This window comes from Trichosurus vulpecula, chromosome 4 (genome assembly GCF_011100635.1).
Source record: "Trichosurus vulpecula isolate mTriVul1 chromosome 4, mTriVul1.pri, whole genome shotgun sequence".
In the NCBI taxonomy this organism is placed as follows: Eukaryota; Metazoa; Chordata; class Mammalia; order Diprotodontia; family Phalangeridae; genus Trichosurus; species Trichosurus vulpecula.
The window spans coordinates 393871705-393898893 of record NC_050576.1 but is presented as its reverse complement, the minus strand read 5'-3'; the positions used below and the strand labels follow the sequence as shown (position 1 = coordinate 393898893).

The 27189-nt window shown below is 39.3% G+C and overlaps 1 protein-coding gene and 1 pseudogene across 1 annotated transcript in view; both read left to right on the top strand.

The window, feature by feature from the left end:
* The window catches only part of SH3RF3 (SH3 domain containing ring finger 3), a 264830-nt gene that overhangs the window by 153581 nt on the left and 84060 nt on the right, over positions 1-27189 (top strand). Inside the window, exon 7 of the mRNA XM_036755796.1 lies at positions 9903-10156. Coding sequence (XP_036611691.1) covers positions 9903-10156 — 254 coding nt within the window. The remainder of the gene's footprint in view (positions 1-9902; positions 10157-27189) is intronic.
* Positions 15983-16547, top strand: LOC118845284 (annotated as a pseudogene).

The following is a 27189-nucleotide window of genomic DNA, read 5'->3' as shown; positions in this document are numbered from 1 at the left end:
TATTTTATGGCAGGCTGGATCTCCCCACCTAACCAAGGCCAGAAGTATAGTACTTACTTTTAGGCCTGATCCCACCATTAATTAGCACAGGAACTTTGGCATGCCCCATTTCCAACCTGGGTCAAATTGACGCCCCCTTGGGTAACCTCGTAGTCCACATCTACGCATACATCCACACCCTCCTGGGGGCTCATCAAAGTAATGCTGAACCTTATAGGGACACCCAATCACTGTAGGCCACTGCAGATCAGAACTCTTGACCTCAGGAGGTCCACCAGCCAACATCAGCATCCCCAGAATCTGGAATTACAGGTGTGCACCACCATGTACATATGGCTAAGACAGTTGAGTTTAACAAAAAAAATGTATTTAGTATCTTCTCTTTGCAAGGATTGGGTTTGGCAATAGAGAAGCCAAGGTAAATATGACCCACTTCCTGGTCTTACAGCCTCATAAATTAAGGTTAACTCAGCATCCTGCTTATACAGCTATATACATATACATATATACATACACTCACAGATATGTGTGTACATATGTGTGTGTGTGTGTGTATACACAATATAAGGGCAAAGGGTAGAGTCAGACAAAGTACTTGGAGAAAGTGGAAGATGAAAGATCACTTTCATCTGGGAGCTTGCAGAACAGGGACCTAGGATGTTAGAAGGCCACAAACAGTACTAATATACCTGAATGTGGAGTAACATAACATATCATATTTTATAGCTCATCAGACTTATATGGAAGCTAATGAACCCTATTTTAGTTAGGAGACTAGAGAGATAACTATATAATTTATCTCATATTATTGAGTTTACCCGTCTGTATTTCTTAGTCAATGGCTCTCACACTGTGATCTCTCAATTTATCAATCTACTAATGCTGATTAAGCACCTACTATGTACCAGGCACTACACTAGGTGCTGGAGATACAAGTACAAAGAATGAAATAACCCCTGCTCACGGTGACCTAACATTCTCATGGAATTCTAAAGGACTTGCTTCTTTGGATAGTCTTTTGGGCCACCCTGGACCCAATAGACCTTCTGTCTATTCTTCACATGTGACATTCCATCTCTCATGTCCATGCTTTTGCCCTAGTTGTCCCTTGGGCCTGGAATGCACACTCTCCTCACCTCTACCTTATAGAATCCCTGACTTCCTTCAAGATGAAACTTAAGCATTACTTCCTAAGTGATGCCCTTCTTGGTCCTCTTCAAGAATGAAGGATGAACAATAGCAACCCCCTAGTGCCCTCCCTTCCAATTCAATACTTGGTATTGAATTACCTTTTATTTATTCTCTTTTGTTTGTAAATGTATATGTATACATACACACACACATATACACATACACACACACATATATGTATGGGCATATATATATAGTGTGTGTGTATATGCATGTATATATAATGTGTGTATATGTATGTATATATGTGTATATATGTATGTATGTATTTATATATATATATATGGAAATAGAGATATAAATGCAAGATGAAGTAGTCCCTGGCCTAACAGAACTTACATTATATTATACACATTTACACAAAAAGAGAATAAATAAAAGGTAATTAAATACCAAGTAGTTTGTGTGTTTGTGTTTGTATGACACATTCTCACAGAAGAATATAAACTCCATTAGGCCAGGGATTGTTTCATACTTTTCTCATATCTCTATTTTCCAGCATGTGCCTGGCACATTTGTTGAGTCATTTTTCAGTTGTGTCCAATTCTTTGTGACTCCCATTTGTTTTTGGGGGGCTGGCAGAGTGGGAGTTTGCCATTTGCTTCTCCAGCTCATTTTATAGATGAGGAAACTGAGGCAAACAGGGTTAAATGACTTGCCCAGGGTCACACAGCTAGTAAGTATCTGAGACCAGATTTAAACTCAGGAAGACGAGTCTTCCTGACTCCAGGTGTGGCACTCTGTCCACAGTGCCACCTAATTGCCCAGTGCCTGGCAACAAAGTAGACTTGTAATAAAATTTTCTTGATTGATCATAGGCATAAGAACTTGAATGTTCAGTGGTCAAGAGAGGTAATGTCAGGTCAAGTCACATCCTTCACATGACCCACAATAAGGACATGTTAGAAAACCATAAAGTAGCCAACAAAAGCATGTGTGGCAGGTGGATGTTTCCCATGCCTCATCCTTGTCAGACAAGAGGCAGAAAAGAAGCATGTTTGGGTTCTAAATTTTCCCTCCACAGTTTTGATAGCCCTTTTTAATTGGTATGGAATAACTTTCCCAGCTGTTAGCATTCCAGTGCTAGATTTTAAAGAAGATTTGAGTATTGGTTTAAGATGCCAGTGTTAGCTGGCTATGTCTTTTAGCTCTCACCATTCCCCCCCTCCCCCCCAAAATGAAGGATTTCTCCCAGTCACTGCAATCCTTAGGCAAAATAACCTTGAAAATTCACCTGCAGCTGAGTAGTGTCCAGTGACAGGAGATGTAGCAACAGTGCCACCAGTGTATTTTTGGTTCCCTTTTGGAAGCCACTTGAGGCAGTGAAAATAATTGGCTCTGACAGATCTAGAATTGCATTTCAGTCAATGAAGATTAACACTAGTCCCTCTTAAAGCTTAAACTGCTCATTAACCTACATTCCTCCACCTGGATTTGACAAAATAGCTTGGCTATGAAATAAATGAGCTGAATGTGGTCGGGTAGTGCCATTTTGGGAGTCTGAGAGCTGACCGTGTCATCGAATGGATGTGAGACTGAGCATGAAGAATCTTTGGAAGGGAAAGATATCATCATTTGTTACTAGAAGGTCTGGTTTATACCAAACCAATCATAGCTCATTTTGGGGGTCTGTGAAATTGTGATTTTCCATAGCGTCATAGGATTTTACATTTAATGACATCTTAGAGATCACAGAACCTGAGAGCTGGAAGGAACCTCCTAGGCCATCTAATTCAACCAATACCCAGAAGGAATCCCCATTATAACATACCTGACAAGTCTTCTTACCTGCTCCCATTGTAACACACCTGCTCTGTCCTCTACTTGAGGACCTTCAAGGATAGGGGAACTTACAAGCTCTCAAAGCAATCCCACCCTCATCCAACTCTCATGCTTGGGAATTTTTTTCTTTTATCAGGACTAAATTTATATTTTTCCATCTTCTACCCATTGGGACAGCTAAGTGGATAGAGTGCTGGGCCTGGAGTCAGGAAGACCTGAGTTCAAATCTGGCCTCAGACACTATGTGACCCCAGTGAAGTCACTTAATCCTGTTTGCCTCAGTTCCCTTACCTGTAAAATGAGCTGGAGAAGGAAATGACAAAACACACCAGTATCTTTGCCCCCAAAACAACCCAAATGGCGTCACAAAGAGTAGGAAACGACTAAAAAAATGACTCAACAATAACAACAACAAGAAGAATCCATTGGTGCTGGTTTTGCTCTTTGGGACCAAGCAAAACAAATCTAATCCCTCCTATATATAACAACACCCCTTCAGTATTTGAAGACAGCTGTCTTGTACTACTCCCATCCATCCCCAGTCTCCTCTTCTCCAGACTGAATAGACCCAATTCTTTCAACTAATCCTCACATGAGATGAGCTCAGAGCCCTTCACTATATGCAGTGACCTCCTCTTGATATCCTTCAACTCATCAATGTCCCTCACATGTGCCCAGGACAGAAGACAATCTCCAGATGAGGTCTGATTAAGGCAGAGAATAGTGGAAGGATTATCTCTCTATTCCTGGAAATGATGCTTCTCATTGTACTAATTCTCCTCCGCCCACTGTCATTGGAATCACCTGGGCTCTGCTGGAAGGTCTGAAGTCAAATAGATATGCTTCCACCTTATCTTTCCTGGAGCCAGGCTTTCTCATCATTTCTTGGCCATCGTCAGACCATGCTACCTCCACTTTGGCCATCCTCTTCAACACTTACCACCACCACCATCGCCTCTGCTAGGTGACTTTTTTTCCTTATCTTGCTCTGGAGCCAAGCTTCCATGTCACTTCCCAGACATTACCAAACCATACTGCCTCACCTCTTTCCTCTCCCCTTTCTAACTTCCCTTTATGTGTTTGTTTGTTTTGTTTTGTTTGAGGACAGGTACTGCCTTACTTGCTTATATTTCTATTCACAGCACTTAGTATAGTTCCTGGCACAAAGTAAATACTTAAGAAATGCTTTGTTATTCATTCATTCAGCCCAAAATGACTTTGGCTTTATTGACTGCCATATCTCTCTGCTAACTCATACTGAGATTGCAGTCTATTAAAACAGCCCAGATCTTTCTCAGAACAGTCGCAGTGTGATGCTGCCTCCCTTATCTTGTACTTGTGAAGCTGATTTTTTTTACCCAAATATAAAGGTGCCTGTCCCGACTAAATTTCATCTTCTGGATTCAGCCCAGTGCTCTAACCTGTCAACATCATTTTGGATCCTGACTCTTGTCTGCTGTGTTAGCTCCCAGGTTTGTGTCACCTGCAGATTTGATGACTGTGCCATCTATGTCTTATCCGAGTCATTGATTAAAAATGTTATAGAGCCCATTGCCAAGCACAGATCCCTAGGGGGTTCTACTGGAAATCTCCTTCCACATGGACATTGAAACATTAACTCCACTTCAGCCTGGCCAAATCTGAACCTATCTATTGTTGGCTTGTCCAAATCTTACCATCTTATCCAGAAGAGCAGTAGGAGATACTTATTCAGAAGTCTTGCAAAAGTTTATATAAACCATGGGGCAGCTGTGTTGCAAAGTGGATAGAGCACTCACTTGGAATCAGGAAGACTCATCTTTCTGAATTCAAATCTGGCCCCAAACATTTACTGGCTGGGTGAACCTAAGTCATTTCACCCTGTTTGCCTCAGTTTCCTCATCTGCAAAATGAACTGGAGAAGGAAATGGCAAATCACTCCAGAATCTTTGTCAGTAAAACTCCAGATGACGAAGAGTCAGACATGACTGAAATGACTAAACAGCAACAACAAAGCCAAACCTCATGCACAGAATTCCTCCCATCTCCTAGTTTAGTTACTCTATCAGAAAAGGAAATTAAAAAGGAATAAGAATCACGCTTACTAGTTCTTTTTTTGGTGATTATCGGATGTAATGCTTTCATTCCTAGAGGAGGAAACTGGAACTCAGAGTGTTTAATTGATTCCTCTCTAAGATTCTATAGATTTTAAGTAACAAGTCTAGGATATGACCTTACATCTTAGTTTTCTTCTAGAATCCAGTGATTTCCCACACTCTCCCCCAATCCCGTATCACACTGCCTTCCATGGTACATAGAGAGAAAGCTAATTATTTTCAAATGTAAACTACACAACTAGATAATAGTAGAGCCCTCACTGAAGAACTAAGTTCAACCTATTAATTGTTGATACAGGACTCTCACTCTATTAACCTTAGGTAGAGATCAATATTAAGATCCTTCCCTACTACGAGAATAGATTTCCTGGAGGGAAAAAATTCTCAAACAAGAAGGTCAGTCCCCCTGCTTTTCAGTCAGTCAGCTTTCAGACCTAAGCTAAGTCTCCACATGCTCCTTGCGTTCCTTTAATTTTTTTTTCTCTTTTCTTTTACAAGGGCAGGATTTTCTCGTATTCCTGAAATGAATCATTCACTAACTGCCACCACCTCAAATGCCACTTACAGATCATAAAACAATCTAATTTATTTAGGGGACATTTTAACTCTCAACTGATTAGGGTAAGCATCATTTTAAAGTAGCACCACTGTGCTGGACCTGGAATCAGGAAGACCTCCATTAAAATCTGCCTTACTCTAAGTGTGATCCTGGGCAAGTTTCTTCATCTGTAAAGTAAGGATAGTACTAGCATCTCTCCTCCAGGGTTGCCATGAGGATAGAATGAGATAATATTTGTAAAGGGCTTAGCATAGCGCCTGGCACATAGTAGGTGCTATGTAAATGTTAGCTATTATTATTATTGATCATAATCAGAATAGAGGCAGCAGAGATTAGTGGACAGTGTGCTAGAATCTGAATTCAGATCTGGATTCATATCTCATCTCCTACACTTCCTAGCTATGTAACTGAACAATTTCTATGTGCCTCCAACAATCTCCTAGTATTTAACTGCTAAGTCTTCATTTAAAGGGGTCATGATCTGAGTTGGTGGAATGAATTCTGTGGAACTCATCAAGTATTCCATAATCTGCTGAAATAACTATTCCCAAAGAAAATAGTTAGAGTTACAAGATGAAAAGTAATATAATTGAGGCCATTCTTAATATGATAAGAACTCTATCTAAAGACAAAAGCTAGCATTATTTGCAGGAGGCATGCACTAGAAGCTTAGACAATACATACAGCAGTAAAGCAAGGATGTCCTCTTTCCACATTTTTATTCAATATCGTTTTAGATATGTTAGTGATAGCAAATTGGGCAGCTAGATGGCACAGTGGACATAGTGCTGGGCCTAGAGTCAGGAAAACTCATTTTCCTGAGTTCAAACCTGGCCTCAAACAATTACTAACTTGTGACCCTAGGCAAGTCACTTAAGCCTGTTTGCCTCAGTTTCCTCATCTGTAAAATGAGTTGGAGAAAGAAAAGGCAAACCACTCCAGTATCTTTGCCAAAAAAACCTCAAATGAGATCAGAAAAAGTCAGATTCAACTGAAAACAAAACAAGTGATAGCAGCTAGACAAGAAAAAGAAATTAAAGCTTATAAATACAATAAAAAGGAGACAAAATGTCTTTGCTGATTACAAACTGGCAATTTTCTCAGAAAACACAAAGAATCAGCAAAGAAATTAATAGGGATAATAGCTTTAGGAAAGTTTCAGGATACAAAATAAATCCCTAGGAATCACCAACATTTCTTTTCAAAGTTTCATCTGTAGACCCCTAGGAGTCCTCCAAACCCTTTCATGGGGACCACAAGTTCAAAACTATTTTCATAACAATACTGATATAATTTACTTATTAAATTACTCCCTCCTTTTCCAACTACATCTCTGTGTGAAGCCAGATTTTCTTCATACAATTCAACCAAAATAACCTATCACAACAGGTTGAATTCAGAAGCAGATACAAGAATCCAGCCGTCTTTTGGTAAGCCAGACATTAAAGAGATTTGCAAAAATATGTAAAACAATGCCACTCCTTACTAATTTTTTCTTTTGACAAATATTTATTTTTCATAAAAATATGTTATTTGTGTCCATACATAATGGGTTTATTATTTTAAATTATTTAATAAATAAACATATAAATGCTATCAGTTTTTATTTCAAATATGGTAAATATGGTAGATATAAGTCACAGAAACAGAAGCTCTTTAGAGTCTTCAGTAATTTTAAAGAATTTTAAGGGGTCCTGATGCCACAAAGTTCAAGGATTACTGCTATATAGCAATAATAAAATCCAATAGGAAATAATAGAAGGGGAACTCCTATTTAAAATAATTACAAAATGTACCCAGGAGTCAGTCTGCCAAGGCACACGAAGGCATTACAATTATAAAACATTCCTCAAACAAAACTAAGTGCTAGGAAATTATAATACCACAACTTGCCCCTGGAGAAGACGTAAAAATAGGCATTCCCTCCCTTCTTTGGAGAGGCAGGACAAAATGAATAAAGAATATTGCATATACCTTCAGACTTGATCTATTTTTTGGTTAGTTTTGCTGAACTGTCTTTTTTCTCTTTCTTTTCAATTCTCAGTCACAAGGGATAGTTCACTGGATAGGAAATCAGCAGGGATATTTTCAGAAATGAAAGTGATATAAAGACAAAAAATATCAATAAACAGTTTTGGGAGAGAAATAAAATTATGTCCTTTCTAAAAAGATAAGAGTAAATGGATGTGGGATAGGGTAGGGATCATTGTACACATACCCTTAATCACATAGTACCCAACCTATTCAAGTTTTCAGGGGTTTCTTACCCTCCAATAACCTTTGAGCCCAGCCAGTAGAATGTAATATCCCTAGAGGAACAAGCCATTTCTTTTCTTTTTTCTCTTTTTTTGTCTTTTGTCTCTGCATCTTCAGTGCTAACCACGGTCCCTGCCACGTAGAAGGTACTTAATGAATACATGCTCAATTGAATTTGGGGGTTCAGAAAAAGGGAAGAAGAAAGCATGGTGAATTACTAGAAGCTACATGAAAACTTCTCACAATAAGGAAAATTTTGAAGACTCCATAGTGAACCATTCTCAAAGGGCCTAATGCAAAACAGATTCACTTCTATCAGATGAGTTTTATGGCTCATGGGAAAATCATTTAATCTCTTTTTATTCAATTTCTTCATCCATACAATGGAGATAATATCCACATTACCAACCTCACAGGGTTGAGGTTCAAATGAGAATATGTATGTGAAGTGCTTTGTAAAGTGTGAAATGCTATATAAATATCACCTGTTTTTATTATAGGTTCCCCTCTCTGTTGGTGTCTCACTGAAGTCTTGTCAATGCTGATAGAATAAATAATAGGCTTCAAAAGTGCTGTTTTCCCAAAGCCTTTCAGTACTTTTGGTGTGGTCTTGCAAATAAGTAACTATAATGCACCAGCCCACCTCATTTTGTTTGTTTTTATTAGCTCTTGGCACGAAAGCCAGATCATGAGGTAGCAGTTGCATTCCAATGGGCATTCCTTGCTAGTTTTCTGACAAAGTTCCTCCTGAGTAGCTATTTTCAGGGCTGTTACAATAGTTTAAGAAAAGCTCCGGCCCATCTTGACAGCTGAATGCTTGGGGATGAAACTTTTTCCTATAGCTACTAAACAGAAGTATTGCATTCAGGCTCAAGGGACCTTCTCTCTGATTGAAGCCTTGACCCCATGTTACGAAACCATCCCTTGGGAATATGTCACCGTCACCAATTTGCCTCCATCCTCTTTAGGGATTGAATATTAGGCAGACATTTCCCCGACTATTAGTTGTCATCTCAGTGTCCCTGGGACCAGATATAATGTTTTTGGTTCCTCTGGCTACTTCTCTTAGAAAACCCAGGAATCCTCTACACCCCTGCAATTAAGTGTCTAGGAACAGCATAAGGAATGAGCACAGGAAGGAATAGTGGAGAGTGGTTCTGCCTACTCCTCCCTTTTGCATGTCTTAAACACTTTCAACTGAGTTTCACTTGAAAACTTTGACGTAAAAAATCTCAGTTTCTGGTCTTGAACTTCGACAGCCCTTGAAATTCCTGATCAAGGCACAGAAATGTCCTCTGTTTCATTTCCCAGAAGTTTTGGTCAAAGGCCTTTGGAAATGGAACGAAGGACGTGTCCAGACGGAATCAACTAATTGTTGGATTGTCCCATCCCTTCCATAAAACATCCTGGTCAGATGAAGCTGAGTCATTAGTTTCATCTAGATGTGGTCAGAGTTTTTTGTTTTTGTTTAATTTTAAGAATTAATTAGGATCATAGAACTGGAAGGGACTTTAGAAGCCATCTTGTCCGAACTAAATATCATATACATAAGGAAATGGAGACCCAGACAGGGAAATTGATTTGTCCATAGTCACCGGTAGTAATTGGTAGAACCCGGGTTTTGAACACTGGTCCTTCGACTCCAAATCCAAGATTCTTTTGACTGATTTTTTCCTTAAAGCACAAAAGTCTGGTGTTTCCTGACTTATTTTTTGTAAAGGTTCATTTCTCTGTTATATTCTTCAGAGGATTCCTATTAAGAACAGGGGCTTCATGAAATCTTCCAAGAGCTATCTGACTGGCCTGGTCTCATCTAAGAACGAGGACTGGGCATTTATTGTCTGAGTGTGAAAATTTCTCTCAAAATGTTTTCATGACCAGACTTTCCAGAAACATTAATATGACCTTCCTCTTTTAGGTCTCAAAAATAGCTGATGGCATTTCTCCCTACAGGTGACCTGCCTGGTAAGTCTGCATCAAAATCCTTTCACCTTATTCCATTCTGCCTTCTCACTCAGGGTTCCTATAGGAGGAGCTGGGCAGCCTCGGAATAATATTCCTGGAGCGTCCCCACTGGCTAAAGGCACGGCAGGAGCTGCTCTTCCAGGAGGTGGGAGCCTGACCAACCCGGCCACTACTGTCAGACCCATTGTTCCACTCACTGCACCTCAGACCCATCCCCAGCACCAGGCAGCTTCTCCTCCTATGGGCAATTGTTTGAGGCATTCAGCCCAGCAGGCAGCCAGTCAGGCTCGAAGTGCCATGCAGATAGGTATGTATGCTGATTAACTTGTACCTCTTATTTCCTATTCTGTTTCATCAAGGTTTGACAGGCAGGAGTCCCTGATGCATAAGCCTTCTGAAAAAAAATTTTCGACCTAGCTCTCAGCCAGCCCATTATTAGGGGAAGTTTTATTTGCTTATCACAGTCATAAACTTCTGTTAATCTTGGGGAAGTTTGCTTGGTATTATCAAATTATTCTATTGAAGCAGCTGAAACAGATTAGAGAATTTACAAATATTTACCCTTTTATTGTAGCCAGAGAACAGAATCAACTAATAAGATTAACACTGGCGCCTACAGTCCACCCAAGGATGAGGCAATAGCTGTTCAATCACACAGCACTTTCCATATGCCATCCAATTCAAAGTCTCCCAGCTAGGCAACCTATCACAGAACAGGTGATAAGGAAGCCCCAGATCTCAGAGGGCTCCATCTCAGAAATGTGTCTAAGGACACGACTTGGGAAATTGAAGAAGGTGGGTATCACATTGATGTTCTTTGTTTATGTTCCAGCCTCATCCACAGCCAGACTGACACTGTGTTAAGAGGACTAGCTTGCCTCAGGATGGCATGAGATGAAAAGAAATTATGGGGTGGATCTTGGAGGCAAAAAAAAAGTAAACACAGCTTGTTTTGAAAGCAAAGTGTTGTGCTAGTGAGGACTATGGGAGGCTGGAGTCCTCTGAAGATGCTAGGGGCTGAAGTTGCATAATGGCCTAAAGATGCTGTGTTAAGTAGCATGGCACTGTCAGGATAATAAAAAACACATGAATGTAACTTTGGTCCTTTTACATGAAGCAGATTTTCCCTTTTCCTCTCTTTCCTACCCTAGCCTATGAAATGGTTGGTTGGCTTGAATTGAAATGATAGCTATTTTTAAGTATGTGAAGGGCTGCTATGTGGAAGGAGGGATTCAATTTGGCCTCTTTGGCCTGAGAAATCAGACTAATTTCCCCATTTGGAGAACAAAGTCAACCCTGCAGTGTTATGAGTCTTAAGGTTAAGAAAAACAAAACCATGATTTCCAAAGGGGATAGCCTGTAATCCTACCAGAGTGATGACTGGTAGAATCAGAGAAACTGGGGTAAACATAGAACTGGCAGACACCTGAGGGTGTCATTGTGCCAGTGTATACATGAACAGACATCCCCACTATAGCATTTTGTGACAAGTGGTCATCTACTTAAAGACTTTCCAGTGATGAGGAATCTGCGCCATCCAAGAACAACCTTTTCCACCTTTTATCGCTGTTCAGTTTGACTGCAGCGCTTTTCAGTTTCCTTCATTGGCTCATTTTACAGATGAGGAAACTGAGGCAAACAGAGTTAAGTGGCTTGCCCAGGGTCACACAGCTAGTAAGTGTCTCAGGACACATTTGAATTCATATTTTCCTGACTCCAGGCTATAATGGTAATTTGGATTTGAAGATCTTTCCCATCCATTAATAGGCCCTGTGACCTGCTATATCATTAAGGCAGAATTCATGACTTCAAAGATAACCACGAATATGCCTGAATGGTCCAGAATCACAAGATATAAGGAATTCTCTAAGGAGAAGGCAGAGGAGTTACAGCATTTATTGAAACTCAAAAGTAGCAGACCCACAGACCAGTGTCCCCAATTCGACATCCCAGCAAGAACCTTCCAAAACCAGTATGCCCATCTCACAATAGTGACCAGGAGGCCACAGAAAAACATTATGGCAGCAAGCCAAGCCATACTGGTGCTTCCCCCTGCCCAATGCCAGGGCCTTCCAACAAGAAGACCACCCACTGGCCTCAAGCCCCTGCTCAGCACTTTTTGGTCTCCACAGGGGTCAGTCCTGCTTTTTTTGTAGTGCCTGCCGCTGTTGCCGCTGCTTCTACCGCAATCTCCAAGCTGTGTTCCAGCTAGCTGACTGCTTCCTCTCTCCTTCAGCTCTCAACTGCTCTCACCAACTGCTTCTTAGCTCTGCTCCAACCATTCAGCAAACTCCTCCACCATCACATGGACCAGAACTCAGGGGCCTAGTATTGGCTCCAGTCCTAGCCACTCCCCCCAGGACCCTGAGACCCCCGGCCCTGAAGCCCACTCAAATGGGCAGGGAAGATCTTCCCATTCACTGATTGCCTTTACACCTTCTTAAGTCACAGGAAGCCAAAGTTACATGTGGTGGGAGGAACTTGCTGAGAGGAAAGGGAAAATGTGTCACAGGAAATACTGAGAGAGTGGTTAGAGTTGGGGGAGAGAGCAGATGCAGGCAAGCTAGCTGTGCTGTGACTGTGTCTGTGGGAAGGCCCCAGCAGGGGGGGCAGAAGGCTAATGGGATGGAGTGGTTCTCTACCGTGATATTGTGTATTGAATTCTTTGCTGCCATGATGGATTGGGCTTATTGGTTTTGGGAGCTGGTTCTCTGGTGTCTGGATAAATATTTTACTTCTACCTTCTAACTTCTCATATTTTGTGATACAGAACCACATAGGCATATTGACAGTTATTGTCTATATTGTGATTATTACCTTGCTGATACACAGGCCCAGCACTTCATCCACTGTGCCTCCTAGCTGCCCCTTTCCATATTTTGTTGTTTAGTCATTTTGTGGTCATGTCCAGCACTTCAGGACCCCTTTTGAGGTTTTCTCAGCAAAGATACTGTAGCAGTTTGCCATTTCCTACTCCAGCTCATTTTATAGATGAGGCACTGAGGCAAACTGGGTTAAGTGACTTGCCCAGAGTCACACAGCAAGTAAGCATCCGAGGCCAGCTTTGAACTCACGAAGAGGAGTCGTGCTGATTCCAGGGCCAGTGCTCTATCCGCTGTGCCACCTACCAGCCCCTTTCCATATTTAGACAGTTCTAATTGGGAGGCAGTTTTTATTTCATGCTCTGCCAAATTCTTCCCCACTCCTACAATTTTTACCTGTTGCTTTTAGGTTGGTTTTTTTTAATTATTATTTATCTGTTTTTCTTAAGAATTATTTATTTTAAATTTTGAGTTCCAAATTCTTTCCTTTCCTCCCCTCACTCACCCATTAAGAAGGCAAAATAAAAACGGGCTATAAATTATCCATATGAAATCATGCAGAACATTTCCATATTAGCCATGTTGGGGGGGGAGTAAGAAAAATAAAGAAAGTGAAAAAATTATGCTTCAATCTGCACTCAGAAATTCATCAGTTGTCTCTCTAGGTGTAGAGAGATTTTTCTTCTTAACCTTTTCGAACTGGTTTGGATCCTTGTCTTGATCAGAGTAGCTAAGTCTTTTATAGTTGTCCATCATTACAATATTGCACTTACTGTGTACAATATGCTCCTGGTTCTGCTTGCTTCACTTTGCATCAGTTCATATAAGTCTTCCCAGGTTTTTCTGAAATCATTCTGCTCATCATTTCTCATAGCACAATAGTATTCTGTCATAATCATATAACATAACATATAATCATATACCACAACATATTCAGCCATTCCCCAGTTGATGGGCATCCCCTCAATTTCCAAGTCTTTTCCACCATCAAAACAGCTGCTATAAAGATTTTTGTTATAAACAAAAATATTTTTGTACTTACATGTCTTTTTCCTTTTTCTTTCATCTCTTTGGGATACAGACCCATTTCTAGTACACATCAAATCATAGTCATGATTAAGGGGCATTCTTGTCTCACCCTAGATCTTGTTGGAAAGGCTTATCCCCATAACAGATAATGCTTGCTGGTGGCTTTAGATAGATACTACTTATTTTACAGAACGCTCCATTAATTCATGAGCTTTCTAGTGTCCTTACTTTATAATAGTGTATCATCATAATATCCTTCTCATTACTTGTTAACCAATCAGAGTCAATTGCCACCCTCAGGAACGCTCACTCTGCCAAGGGCATATACATGCTGAGTGGGTCCCATGAGGGGTCTTTGGCATTCAAGAATGTCACTGACCCCTTTTATTAATTATCTGCTAGCATGATTAATATATGATTAATTATCTAGAAATTATGTCTCTCAAACTTTTTACGTGTCACACTTAGGTCTCCTTGAGTCCATTGTTTTGTCCACTATACCATAGCATTTGGGAAGAAAATCATTCAATCTTTCATCAAAACAGCTGTAAGCTTAGCAATGGCAAGCAAGAAAAAAATCCTCAGGTATATAATTAAAGTATGTATAAAAATCCCTGATGACGGGGGAGAGTGATAATTGAATGTAACTAATTAAGTAGATAATTGAGTGTAATATTTTTTGTCAGAAGCTTTTTCTGCATTTATTAAGATAATCACGATTTTTGATATTGGTATGGTCAGTTATGCTGATTATTTTCCTAATATTGAACCAGCCCTGCATTCCTGGCATAAATCCCACCTGGTTATAGTGTATGATCTTTGTGGTAGCTTGCTGTAATCTCCTTAATGGTATTTTATTTAATATTTTTGCATCAATATTCCTTAGGGAAATTGGTCTATAGTTTTCTTTCTCTGTTTCTGTTCTTCCTGGTCTAGGTATCAACACCATATTTATGTCCTCAAAGGAATTTGGTAGAACTCTGTTGCTTCTAGTTTTGCTTTCTCAGACCAAAGAGGCCAAATTGAGTCCCTTCTGCCACATGACAGCCCTTCACATACTTGAAAATAGCTATCATTTAAATTCCAGCCAACCAGCATTTATTAAATGTTCATTATGGACAAGACACTGTGCCAGATGATAGGATGACAGACACAAAAACAGCAAACAGCGCCTTTCAGGAGCCTGTGTTCTAGTGGAGGAATGTATGTATAAAGACAACTTGATACAAGTTCATTTGAAGGGGGAGAGTGCACCAATGCATCCTCCCCTTCTCAGTCTTCTCTCAGTTAGGTCAGCCTAATTTTGTATGGCATAGTTTCGGCTCCCCTCTCTATCCTGGTTGCCTTCCGCAGGTTTTACTATATCGTGGCAATATTCTTCCCAGAATATGGTGCCTAGAACTGAATACAATATTCTCTATACAATCTAACAAGAGCAGAGTACAGAGAGACTGTAATCAATGGAGGTATCAATGATGTATCAGGCCTTGTGCTCCATGTAGGGGATGCAAATAAAAAGGATGAAATAATCCCTACTTACAAAGACTTTACGTTGTTTTCCTCTTGCATTGGCAGCCATAGATTCTCATTCTAGCAAGGAGAGAGACACAGATTGAAGTGCATTTCATACCTCTAAGAATGGGTGTGGAGTTAGTATTGAGCATATTTTTAAGGCAGGTCCCCAGGGGTATCTTCCTGGTTCTCTATACCACCTGCTTTCCACTCACCTCCAATCAGGGATTTTTATACATTATCTCAAGAGGCAGAAAAAGCTTTTGACAAAATATTACATTCAACTGTTTATTCAATTAATTACACTCAATTATCACCCCCCCACATCAGGGATTTTTATACATACTTTAACTATATACCTGAGGATTTTTAACTTGCTTACCATCACTATGGATGCAGCTGTTTGATAGAAGGTTGAATGATTTTCTACGGTAACTAATTATTACCAAGCACTATGGTATAGTGAACAAAGCAATGAACTCAAGGAGACCTAAGTGTGACGGATAAAAAGTTTGAGAGACATAGTTTCTGGGTAATTAATCATTTATTGATCATGCTAGCAGATAATTAATAAAAGGGGTCAGTGACATTCTTGAATGCCAAAGACCCCTCATGGGATCCACTCAGCACTTGCATGCCCTTGGAAGAGTGAACATTTCTGAGGGTGGCAAGTGATTCTGATTGATTAGCAAGTAATAAGAAGAATATTATAGGTGCCCCGTGGCCCATGGGTCTTTCCTGGTTGGGCCCGTGTTTGGTAGGGCACCAGCATGAAAGTCAACATCCACCACAACAAGGACCGAAAAGTCTAGTGCAAAGAGCCCAAGAGCCAGGACATCTACCTGCGGCTGCTGGTGAAGCTCTACCAGTTTCTGGCCCGCAGAACTAACTTGACTTTCAACAAGGTTGTCCTGAAAAGGCTGTTCATGAGCCAGACCAACCAGCATCCCCATCCCTGTCCCACATGATCAGGAAAATGAAGCTGACTGGCCAGGAAAACAAGACAGATGTGATTGTTGGGACTGTGACAGATGATGTGAGGTTCCAGGATGTTCCCAAGCTGAAGGTCTGGTCCTTCGTGTCACTAGAAATGCCCAGAATCGCATCCTCAAGGCTGGTGGGAAGATCCTCACCTTTGACCAGCTGGCCATGAGTTCACCCAAGAGCCAGGGCACTGTCCTGCTCTCTAGTCCCCAGAAGGGCCACAAGGTGTACAGACATTTTGGGAAGGCACCAGGCACTCCACACAGCCACACCAAACCATATGTCTGATCCAAGGGCCAAAAGTTCCAGTGTGCCAGGGGCCACTGTGCCAGCTGAGGCTACAATAACTAATTCCTTCCTCCCTGTTATATTAAAGAATCTTGGACAACAACAAAAAAAAAGGAGAAGAAGAATATTATGAGAGGTGGGCTTATTCTAATGAGGGGCTAGGGGATGTGACTCTGATCACTCCGTTTTAGTCAAAGAGACTTATCTATACCCATATCATCTGTCTGACAAAAAGTGGGGGAATCCCCATTTTCCCAAACTTGTCCCAAACAGTGGGCCAGAATGCATCAATTCAACTAAACCAATATTTGTTTACCTTTTGAACAGACCTGAGTTTTCCCTCTCATTATCAGCCTTGTACTTCAAAGGCTACAAAGGGCTGATTTCTGAATGAGGAAGTAGAAAAGGGGAAAAACCCCTGGTCCCAATTCAATAATTAGTTATTAATACAAAAGAGTAACAATCATTGCTCTCATAAGTTTAAATCTTAGCTCTGACATTTAATGGCTATATATATATATGTGTGTGTGTGTGTATAAAACATGTGTATAACATATACATTCATTATTACAGCCAAGTCATTTAGCTTTTCTGACTCTCAGTTTGCCTATCTTTAATTGTGATTTACAACACTTAAGACTTTATAACACTCTACCTCATAGAATTGTCAGGAAAGCACTTTGCAAACCACAAAGTGCCAGAGGAATTTATGTTTTGGCCAGGGAGCCACAGAGAATGAGAGGGGAGAAAGGCCATGGGATGTACCTTTCACTCCATGCTTAGGGAAGTACGTTACTAAATTCATTTCATACCCAAACAAGGGAGATGAGGCAACCATACTGTCACCACAAGGTAAATATTAGCATCAAAGGATCTGGAAATGATCAGTGGTAATGGAGCCATACTTATTACCATCATAACTAGATGCTTTGACAAGCATTCCATTTTAAAAATAAGAAAACTGAGATAGGTTTAAATGATTCCTAAACATGTTCCCAACACCATTCTGCCGCTGCTGCTTCAACTCAGATGCATTGTCGCCTTAACAAGTTAAGCTAAAATCTAGTCTCAGACTAGTTATTTGAACTTGGGCAAACCATTTAACCTCTGTCTCATCTGCTGTAAAGTGGAGATAACAGCACCTACCTTCCAGGGTTATTGCAAGAATGAAATAAGACATTTAAGCTCTGGGCACAGTGCTTGGCACATGGTAGATAGTATGTTAATTATTAATTATTATTACTATCATTACACCCCATGCTCCCTTAACCCAAAGATTTCTACTCTTTCTGCAGTTAAACAGAGGGGGAATGTGTTGACAGTACAACTAATGGATGGCTCTCTGTAATAATAGCCTGTTTCAACTAGCACTGACTCTTGGTGACACAGAGAAATTAAATCAACATTCTCATCTCGAGGCAGTCAGTGAATTTTAACAAAAAGTCATAGAACAGAACTAAAAAGGGACCTTAGGAAGCACCTTCCAATGTTCTTAACTTCAAGTCTGTTAACGTGTGTGTGTGTGTGTATGCGTATATGTATGTGTGTGTATACATGCATATACAAGATATTTACGTGTGTGCATATATGTGTGTATATGAATGTATATTGTGTATGTGGATTGTATATATACATATATACACACAAATGCATAAATACATACATATGAAAAGAAAAAAATGGTAACTGTTTCTCTTTGGAACAGCACCCCTGAGTGTCTTCTCCTCCCAGCTTGATTTTTTTCCTTTTTTTCTAATTAAAGGGGCCATCCCTTGACTCAACTTCTCGCAGAGGCCTATTCACTGAATGAGTGTTACCTCACTCTAAGTGAGTACTTGGAAAGGCCTTAGCCGAAAAAGGCCAGGGTCTCCCGTTGCATCCTGGGTCATCTCCAGTCATCCCGATGAATATCTGGCCCCTGGATCCAGGTGGCTCTGGGGGAGAAAGTGAGGCTGGTGACCTTGCACAACCTTCCTTCACTCAAATCAAAGTCAATTGCAAATCGTGTCGTCATTTCTCTGATGCTATGGGGTCCTCTTTGAAAATGAGGGACAAACACAACCTGTGATTAGGCTGAACTGCCTGAATGAGGACCCAGCTAGTTGGGTAACTCAGCTCGTCCTCTCCCTCTCCTTCTCCTCTCCAAAGGAAGGTAAATTTTGATGGCCAGAAGCTGCCCACTTAACTTGGGGTTTACTGGCTAGATTCCTTCCTTCCTTCCTTCCTTTCTTCCTTCCTTCCTTCACAAAACTTTAAACCCAGTTCACTCTGAAGCTCATAGATTGGACCAAAATAGTTCCCTACCCAAGCTCCACTTAATGGCTGTATTTTGGGCCCTCCTGGCTTAGAGTGAACGTCAATGCTAACCTTGAAAACAATGCTTCCAGATAATATCTAGTCTACGACATATGGTAGAATGGGCTTTTTCAGGAAAGGTAGAGGAGGCACTTAATAGTGAGTGAATGAATGAGTGTTTTTTTACATACAGGTTACATTTGATGCAGAAGCTATTCTATAGCCCAGTAGAACACATCCAGAAGATAGGAGTAGATCCCTTTGACTGTTAACATTCCCTGAATCTTTGGGGATAAGGTTTCTGTGGACCATCATATCTCTACTCTTCCTTGGGTGATCAGTACTGTTCCCTCCTATCTGGGTGATAATTAGCTTAAATGAAGAAGAGTTCAATCATCAAGAACAGAGGTTCCCAAGTTTACTTGGCCTACCACCCCTTTTTTCAAAAAAAAAAAATTACTCAGCAACCCTACCTGGAAATCTACTATCTTTAAACCTTTAGTTTTTTTTTTTTATTTGTGTCATTCAAAAAAAAGGTAATTTTTTTTAAATGATGCATCTTAAATTTAATAATTTATTATAAATTTGTAGGTTTTTGTTCCTGTATTGAAATTTTGATGATAAAATATGGCATCATGTAACCATTTAGTATCATTGTACACAAGTCATTACACACACATATTCCTGCCGAATATTTCCTGATGATGTGTGACACACTCACCTGTCAACACTTGCTTGTTAAGACCTATTGGCAGACTTGATCATTGATCAGGTATAACTTTCATTTTGGGTGTTTATTTCAAGAATAATGTACTCACTGTGACTTTAACTCTGTTACACAACAGATGAAACATGTAGGAATGGTTTTTCAAAATGTTCTTATCTTCTCCTCTCCTTATTCCACCCCTCCTTATTTTTATTTAATGCCTGCTAATTACACCTAAGGCTACTACCTCCCCTCTAGATCATTCCAGCGCCCCCCAGGGGGCAGTATCACCCACTTTGGGAACCTCTGAGAGACAAGTAAATTACCCCCAAAAGAGCTTCCCAGAGGTCACAGGATTGTCTCTGACAGCATTAAATGACCAAGTGGCTTAATTTCTGTTAATCTGTATAGTCACCTGCCTCTCTTTCTTTGTAAATTAAGGAGCTAAATTCTGCTAGGGCTCACAATGCTGTAAAATCTTATTATAATCCAAAACCCCAAATCATTTTTGAAGACATAAATCAACCTTTCTCTTTCATTCCCCTTGAGCAGCAAGTGCTATCAGTGCTCCAGCGAGTCCCAGAGAATTCATGATCACATAATTAGATCTAGCAAGCTATTCCCACACAGCTCTGTGAGAAGGAAAAGAGGCAGAATTCACAGATTGAGTAGGCTTTGTTTGTTTTGTGAAGTTATTTAACATCCCCAGCAAATGCTGTTAAGATTTATGAGCACATTATATATTCAAGGCATATTCAGGGGTTGAGAATAGTGTTTTTATTGTGTGTTTTTTCCCCATGTTGTTGAAACCATGAATGCCACAAATTCTGGTGGTACAAAATAATTACAGAGTGGTATGTAATTTTTCCTCTGGCACAATACAATAATGTTCAAGTTTAAATTACATAATGTTAGATTGAGTACTTAATATGAAATAACATCTGTTGTTACAACCTGGGCTGACACTTGTGTCAAACTGGAGTCAGGTTAAAACAGTTATTATCATGGGGTTCATTCTTTCTCCTTTTTGTTTACTTGGGTTGAGTAAGAAGATTCCCTGAAATTTTCTCCATCTTGTACAGTAAAGAGATTGACTTTTGGCAGGGCACTAGATCCATTCAAATAGGATATTGTAACTTTTGATTCTTTGAGATTCCTAATGTCTTTAGGGAGCGTCTCATTGAGCATCAGGGAGGTGGATTAGCATTTATGTTATCTCTGATTTGTAGCTCAGATAACTGAGGCCCTTAGAGGACCAGGTTTAGTGTAGGCCTAAAGGTATAAAGCCTCCTTTCTTTTTCAGTTGATCTGAGGAACAGGAATTACTAGAGCCCTTTTGCTGTGAGGTGGGTAAGAGGAGAAAAGAGGTCCAGTGTGACACATTAAACACAACAGGATAAAGGGACCCTGCTCTTTCCGTGAGTCCCTTAAAAGCAATCAAATATTCAATAGAAAGCAACTGATAAATTTTGTTTTGCCGAAACAAAGAAACAACATATAAATCCCTCAAATAGCATAATTTTTAAAAGGTGATCATAAACAATAGTACACACAGTTATATGTTCTTGTTATTTATAGGAGAACTGTGTGTTTTACTTTTAGCAAGGTTTTCTTGTTGTTCAGTTGTTTTCAATTGTGTCCAGCTGTAATAGTAGTTAAGGTGGGACTTTTTGGTGTTGACCTTTAACGATTCTGGCCTTTGTTTGAATGGGGCAGATAAAGTGGGATGTTGTTGTATTTCTCAGCACTGAGACAATTGAGAGTCATTGATTGATTTGTATCTGATGTGATATTGGGGGTAGGGAACTTCTCCACACCCAGCCTGGGTAAGGTCAGGGCCCTAAGGGCCCTGAATAGGATATATAAGCTCAGAGGTTGGCTTTGAGCTTTGAGCCACAGCAGGAATGGCACGTGACTCTGGGCCAACCTTTGTAATGAGCTCCCCAGCTGAACACTCAGATGTTGATAACTACGAATTGTATTTGGTCTGTAATTCAGGGTGCCGGTTTCTTCCCCTGAACTAAGTAAATGATATTTGTACGCTGGATTAAATTGAGATTGTTAACCCCTTAATGTTGCTTTCCTTAGTAAAGCAGATCGAAAGTACCCAGGCTTACAGCATTCTATGAGCTGGTTGTTATTGGTTTTACACCCTCACAACAGCTGCTAGCTGGATTGTTGATATACCAGCTCTTCATGACCCCATTTGGGGTTGTCTTGGCCAAGATACTAGAGCAGTTTGACGTTTCCTTCTCCATTTGCAAGGTAGCAATGATGGATTTAACTCAGGTTTTCTTGCTATTTATTGGTGTCTTCATTTGCACAGCTATAGTCAATGTCTTCACAGTTGTTTTGATTCAGCTTTCTCCTTTTGCAATTTTATGACAATGCAAAGTAATGGGAAGAGGGTCTTAGAATCAAGTAGTTGTAGCAATACTGGACAGTGGAGTTGGAGGACTTGGTTCAAGTACTTCCTCGGCCACGTACTATCTGTGTGACCTTAGGAAAGTCACTTCTAACTAGGCCTCAGCTTCCTCATTTGTAAAATAAGGGAGTTGAACTAAAGGAGCTCCTTTCTAGCTCTAAATTTGGAATACTATGATTCTATAACTCCCCCCACCAATGTTAACTAGTTGTAAAAGGATGTCCAAGTCATTAAATCTCTTTAAACCTGTTTTCTCATCTGTTAAGTGGGAATGACAATACTTATACCTACCCTCAAATGGTTATTAAGAAACTAAAATTAGATAGTGAATATGAAGCACTTTACAAATCTTAAAAGAGCAATGTCAATGTCAGTTATTATTGTCATTTTTTTTCAAATTCATTCTTTGAGGACTTCCAATGCCCAGATGGCAGTGAGGAAAGAACACTCTGAAGCACTCCTCACACAAAATTCCCCTCCAAAAAACTAGTAAACTGCCTCAGAATTTGATCTAGGAGCAGGGAAGCTACTTACCAACACAGCAGGAAGGGTCTGTCTCAGGTGGAAGGGGAGCTAGGTCCAAGAGCAGCAGCAGCAGCATCCACCCTCATAGAAAGGGGCCTGCAGCAAGGCTCTAAGCCTGAAGCAATCTACCAGTAATCCAAAACAGAGAAAGAAAATTATAGATCAATTTCCCCCAATGAATATTGATGCAAAAATTTTAAATGAAATACTGACAAAGAGATTGCAGCAATATATCATAGGGATCATATACTGTGACTAGGTGGGATTTATACCAGGAATGCAGGGCTGGTTCAATATTAGGAAAATGATTAGCGTAATTGACCGTATCAGCAACAAAACCAACAGGAATCATATGATTATTTCGATAGAAGCAGAAAAAACCTTTAACAAATACAGCACCCATTCATATTAAAAACACTAAAGAGCATAGGAATAAATGAAGCTTACCTTAAAATAATAAGTAATATTTAACTAAAACCATCAGCAAGCACTATCTGTAATGGGATTAAACTAGAATCCTTTCCAATACAATCAGGGGTGAAACAAGGATGCCCATTATCACCTCTCCTATTTAATATTGTACCAGAAATGCTAGCTATAGCAATGAGAGAAGAAAAAGAAATTAAAGGAATTAGAATAGGCAAAGAGGAAACAAAGCTATCACTCTTTGCAGATGATATGATGGTATACTTAGAAAATCCTAGAGAATCAACTAAAAACCTGTTTGAAATAATAAACAGCTTTAGCAAAGTTGCAGGATGCAAAATAAACCCTCATAAGTCATCAGCATTTCTATATATATTACCAACAAAGCCCAGTAGCAAGAGATAGAGAAACTCCATTTAAAATAACTATAGACAGTACAAAATACTCAGGAATCTACCTGCCAAGACAAACCCAGGAACAATATGAACACAACTATAAAACACTTTTCACACAAATAAAATCAGATCTAAACAATTGGAAAAATATTAATTGCTAATGGGTAGGCCAAGCAAATATAATAAAAATGCTAATTCTACCTAAATCAATCTACTTATTCAGATTTATAGAATTTATAACTTATAACATAACATGATTATAATATTATTTAAGATATAGAACTTATAAGTATAGAATTTATAATTCTATTTATTCATTTACCTATTTGTTTACCAAACAATCAAAAATTATTTTATAGAGCCAGAAAAATGATAACTAAATTCATCTGGAAGAACAAAAGCTCAAGGATATCAAGAGAATCAATTTTTAAAAATGTGAAAGAAGATGGTCTAACTATACCAGATCTCAAACTGTATTAAAAAGCAGTAATTATCAAAACAATCTGATACTGGCTAAGAAATAGAGTGGTGGATCAGTGGAATAGATCAGGCACAAATCTCATTATAGTAAACAACCATAGTAACCTAATATGTGATAAACCCAAAGATCCAAGCTTTTGGTACAAAAACTCATTATTTAACAAAGGCTGCTGAGAAAACTGGAAAGTACTTTGGAAGAAACTAGGTATAGACCAACATCTCACACTGTATATCAAGATAAGGTCAAAATGAGTGCATGATTTACACATAATGGGTGATACCATAAGCAAATTAAGAGCACGGAATAGTTTATCTGTCAGATTTATGGATAAGGGAAGAATTTAGAACCAAAGAAGATAAAGAGAGCATTACAAAATGTAAAATAGATCATTTTGATTATATAAAAAATGAAAAAAGGTTTTGCACAAACAAAACCAATGCAACCAAAATTATGAGGAAAACAGAAAACTGGGGGGAAATTTTGCAACAAGTATTATCTATGATAATGGCCTCATTTCTCAAATACATAGAAAATCGAATCAAATCTATGCAAATACAAGTCATTCCCCAATTTGATAAATGGTCAAAGGATATGAACAGGAAATTTTTAGACAAAGAAATCAAAGCTATCTATAGTCATAAGAAAAAATGTTCTAAATCACTATTGATCAGAGAAATACAAATTAAAATAACTCTGAGGTATCATCTCACACCTATCAGAGTGGCTAATATGACAAAAAAGGAAAATGTTGGATGTTGGAGGGCATGTGGAAAAACTAGGACACTAACGTACTATTTGTGGAGTTGTGAACTGTGGAGTTTGGGACTCCATATAGCCAAAGGGCTATAAAACTGTATACGCTTTAATCCAGGAATACCACTGCTAGATCTATATCCTAAAGACATCCAGAAAAAAGGAAAAGGACCTATTTTTACAAAAATATTTAGTCGTTCTTTTTGTGGTTGCTAAGAATTGAAAATCAAAGGAATGACCATCAATTAGGGAATGGCTAAATAAGCTATGGTATATGACTGTAATGGAATACTATTGTGCTATAAGAAATGTCAATCAGGAAAATCTCGAAAGACTTATATGAACTGATGCATAGTGGAGTGAACAGACCCAGGAGAACAGTTCACAGTAACAGCAATATTGTTCAATGAAGAACTGTGAATGAGCTAGCTATTCTCAGAAATACAATTATCTAAGACAGTCCCAAAGGACAAATGATGTAGCATACTATCCACTTCCAGAGAAAGAACTGATATTGGTTGAATACAAACTGAAGCTTGCTATTTTTCACTTTCATTTTTTTTCTTATATTTGAGTCTTCTACAAAATTACTAATATGGAAATATTTTACATAATTTTACATGTATAACATATCTGATTGCTTACTATCTCAGGGAGGGGGGAGGAGAGGGAGGCATAGAATTTGGAACTCAACATTTTAAATAAAATTGTTAAAAATTGAAAAAATCATTCTTTGTAAATAAATGGATAAAGCATATATTAAGCTCTTGATCCATGGAAAGTACTGTGCTAAGCTTAGTGAATGCAAATAGAAAAAATATGATCTTCCCTGCTTTCAAGGAGCCCATAATACAGAAAACACCCATGGAAGGTTTTCACTCGAAGTCAGATGGAAACGTCCCATGATCCTTAGGGTGCAGTGACAAAGCAGATGTTAATGCCTCTTATTTAATGTTATTTCCACTGATAAAATCACATCAGTTCCTTGGCCAAAGGATATGAAAAGCTTCATAACTTTCATTGATAATTTTCATTTCTTTCCAAAATGGTCAGACCATTTCACAGTAGTACTTGCTTGCAGAGAATCATTGTGTTTATTTTGTAATACTCTGACAACATAATAAACAATATAGTGATATCTCAGAGTTCTGAGATATCAGATAATAACCTCAGAGTGGTTTGAATTTGCATTTATCGGATTTTTAGATTTTGAACACTTTTTTAAGTGATAGTAATTTATGGATGTTTGTTAATAATGTTTTTCCCCAAAAAGCTGACTCATTTTACCTTTTGACTGTTTACCTTATTAGGAGAGGAGAGAGGCTCTTAGAAAGCAGTGTCAAATGCTGTTAGCCTTATTCAGGACAGAGGGTTAAATAATAGGTTTGGGGATGGGCATGGCAGGGCATGGGTGAGGGGAAGGTGGCAAAATGAGGAAGTAAAGAGGAAACAGTTAAATATTACCTAGGTTAATTCTAAACCCAGGCCTGTGCCTATTGGCGGTGCCTCATAAGCCCCAATCTTATATCATGCCTATTATATTGTTTTAGAATCATCTTATGTCTTTGCTGAGAGTCTTCAACATACTTTATTTGTATGAACATTTAGCAATGGTGTTTTCCAAAGTCTTCTGCTTTATATTGGCCCATCCTCACCCCAGAGACCAGGGTTTCAAAAGAGACTATGATGCCCAATCTTTTCAAAGGGCACTTAAGTCTCTTTCTACACAATTGAGGAAAAAAAACTGCTTTGAGTTCCTACTGGTGTCTCTTAACCTTCAAATAGTATCTCCCCAATAAGACCAGCTCTCCCTCACTCAAATCAAAGTCGACTGCAAGTCATGTCATCATTTTCCTGATACTATGGTCCTCTTTGAAAATGAAGGACAAACACAACAACAGCAATACAACCCAATAAGAAATTTGACTAATTTGGCTTGTAGGAGACAAATGGATTTCTGTTTGCAAATTAGTTTTTTTCTTGGTACCTGATGAGCACTTGTTAATACAAGTGAAAGATTTGCCTATGGTAGCCTGCAGTTAGTCTGTATAGACAATGAGATTGGTTATATAGCCTGCTGATCTCTCTACTTCCGATGTTGAGCTCCACTTGACTCCCTGGCAATCTCCCTCTCTAGCCACCATAACCCCACAATGTTTCCTGCTCACACATTTTATTTCCTCCCAAAATTCAATCTTGTTACCTGCCTAACTTACTACCTCACCCATGGAACATGGGAGAAGGGGTCCCTCTCACCTTCTGATTGTCCTGAAGTCATCCTTGACCCTAGGCTGGAAGACTGTTCTTGGTGACTAGTTGACTTTCCATATGCAGCCCCCATCTTTTATACTGGGCAACTGAGTCAGAAGGATACCAAGGACTCAGCTAATGACAGAAAACTAGAGTAATTCTAGAACAATAGAGCTCAAAGGGACCTAAGTGGTCATCTGTCTAATCCAGGGATTCTTAATCTGAGGTCTTTGAACTTGTTTTCACTATATGTTGATAGCTGTATTTCAATATAATTAATTTTCTTTATGGTGGTGGTGATGTTCAGTCATTTCAGTCACATCTAACTTTTTGTCACCCCATTTGGAGTTTTCTTCTTTTGTTTTGTTTTGTTTTTGGAGGGGGGGAGGCAGGGCAATTGGGGTTAAGTGACTTGCCTAAGGTCACACAGCTAGTAAGTGTGTCAAATG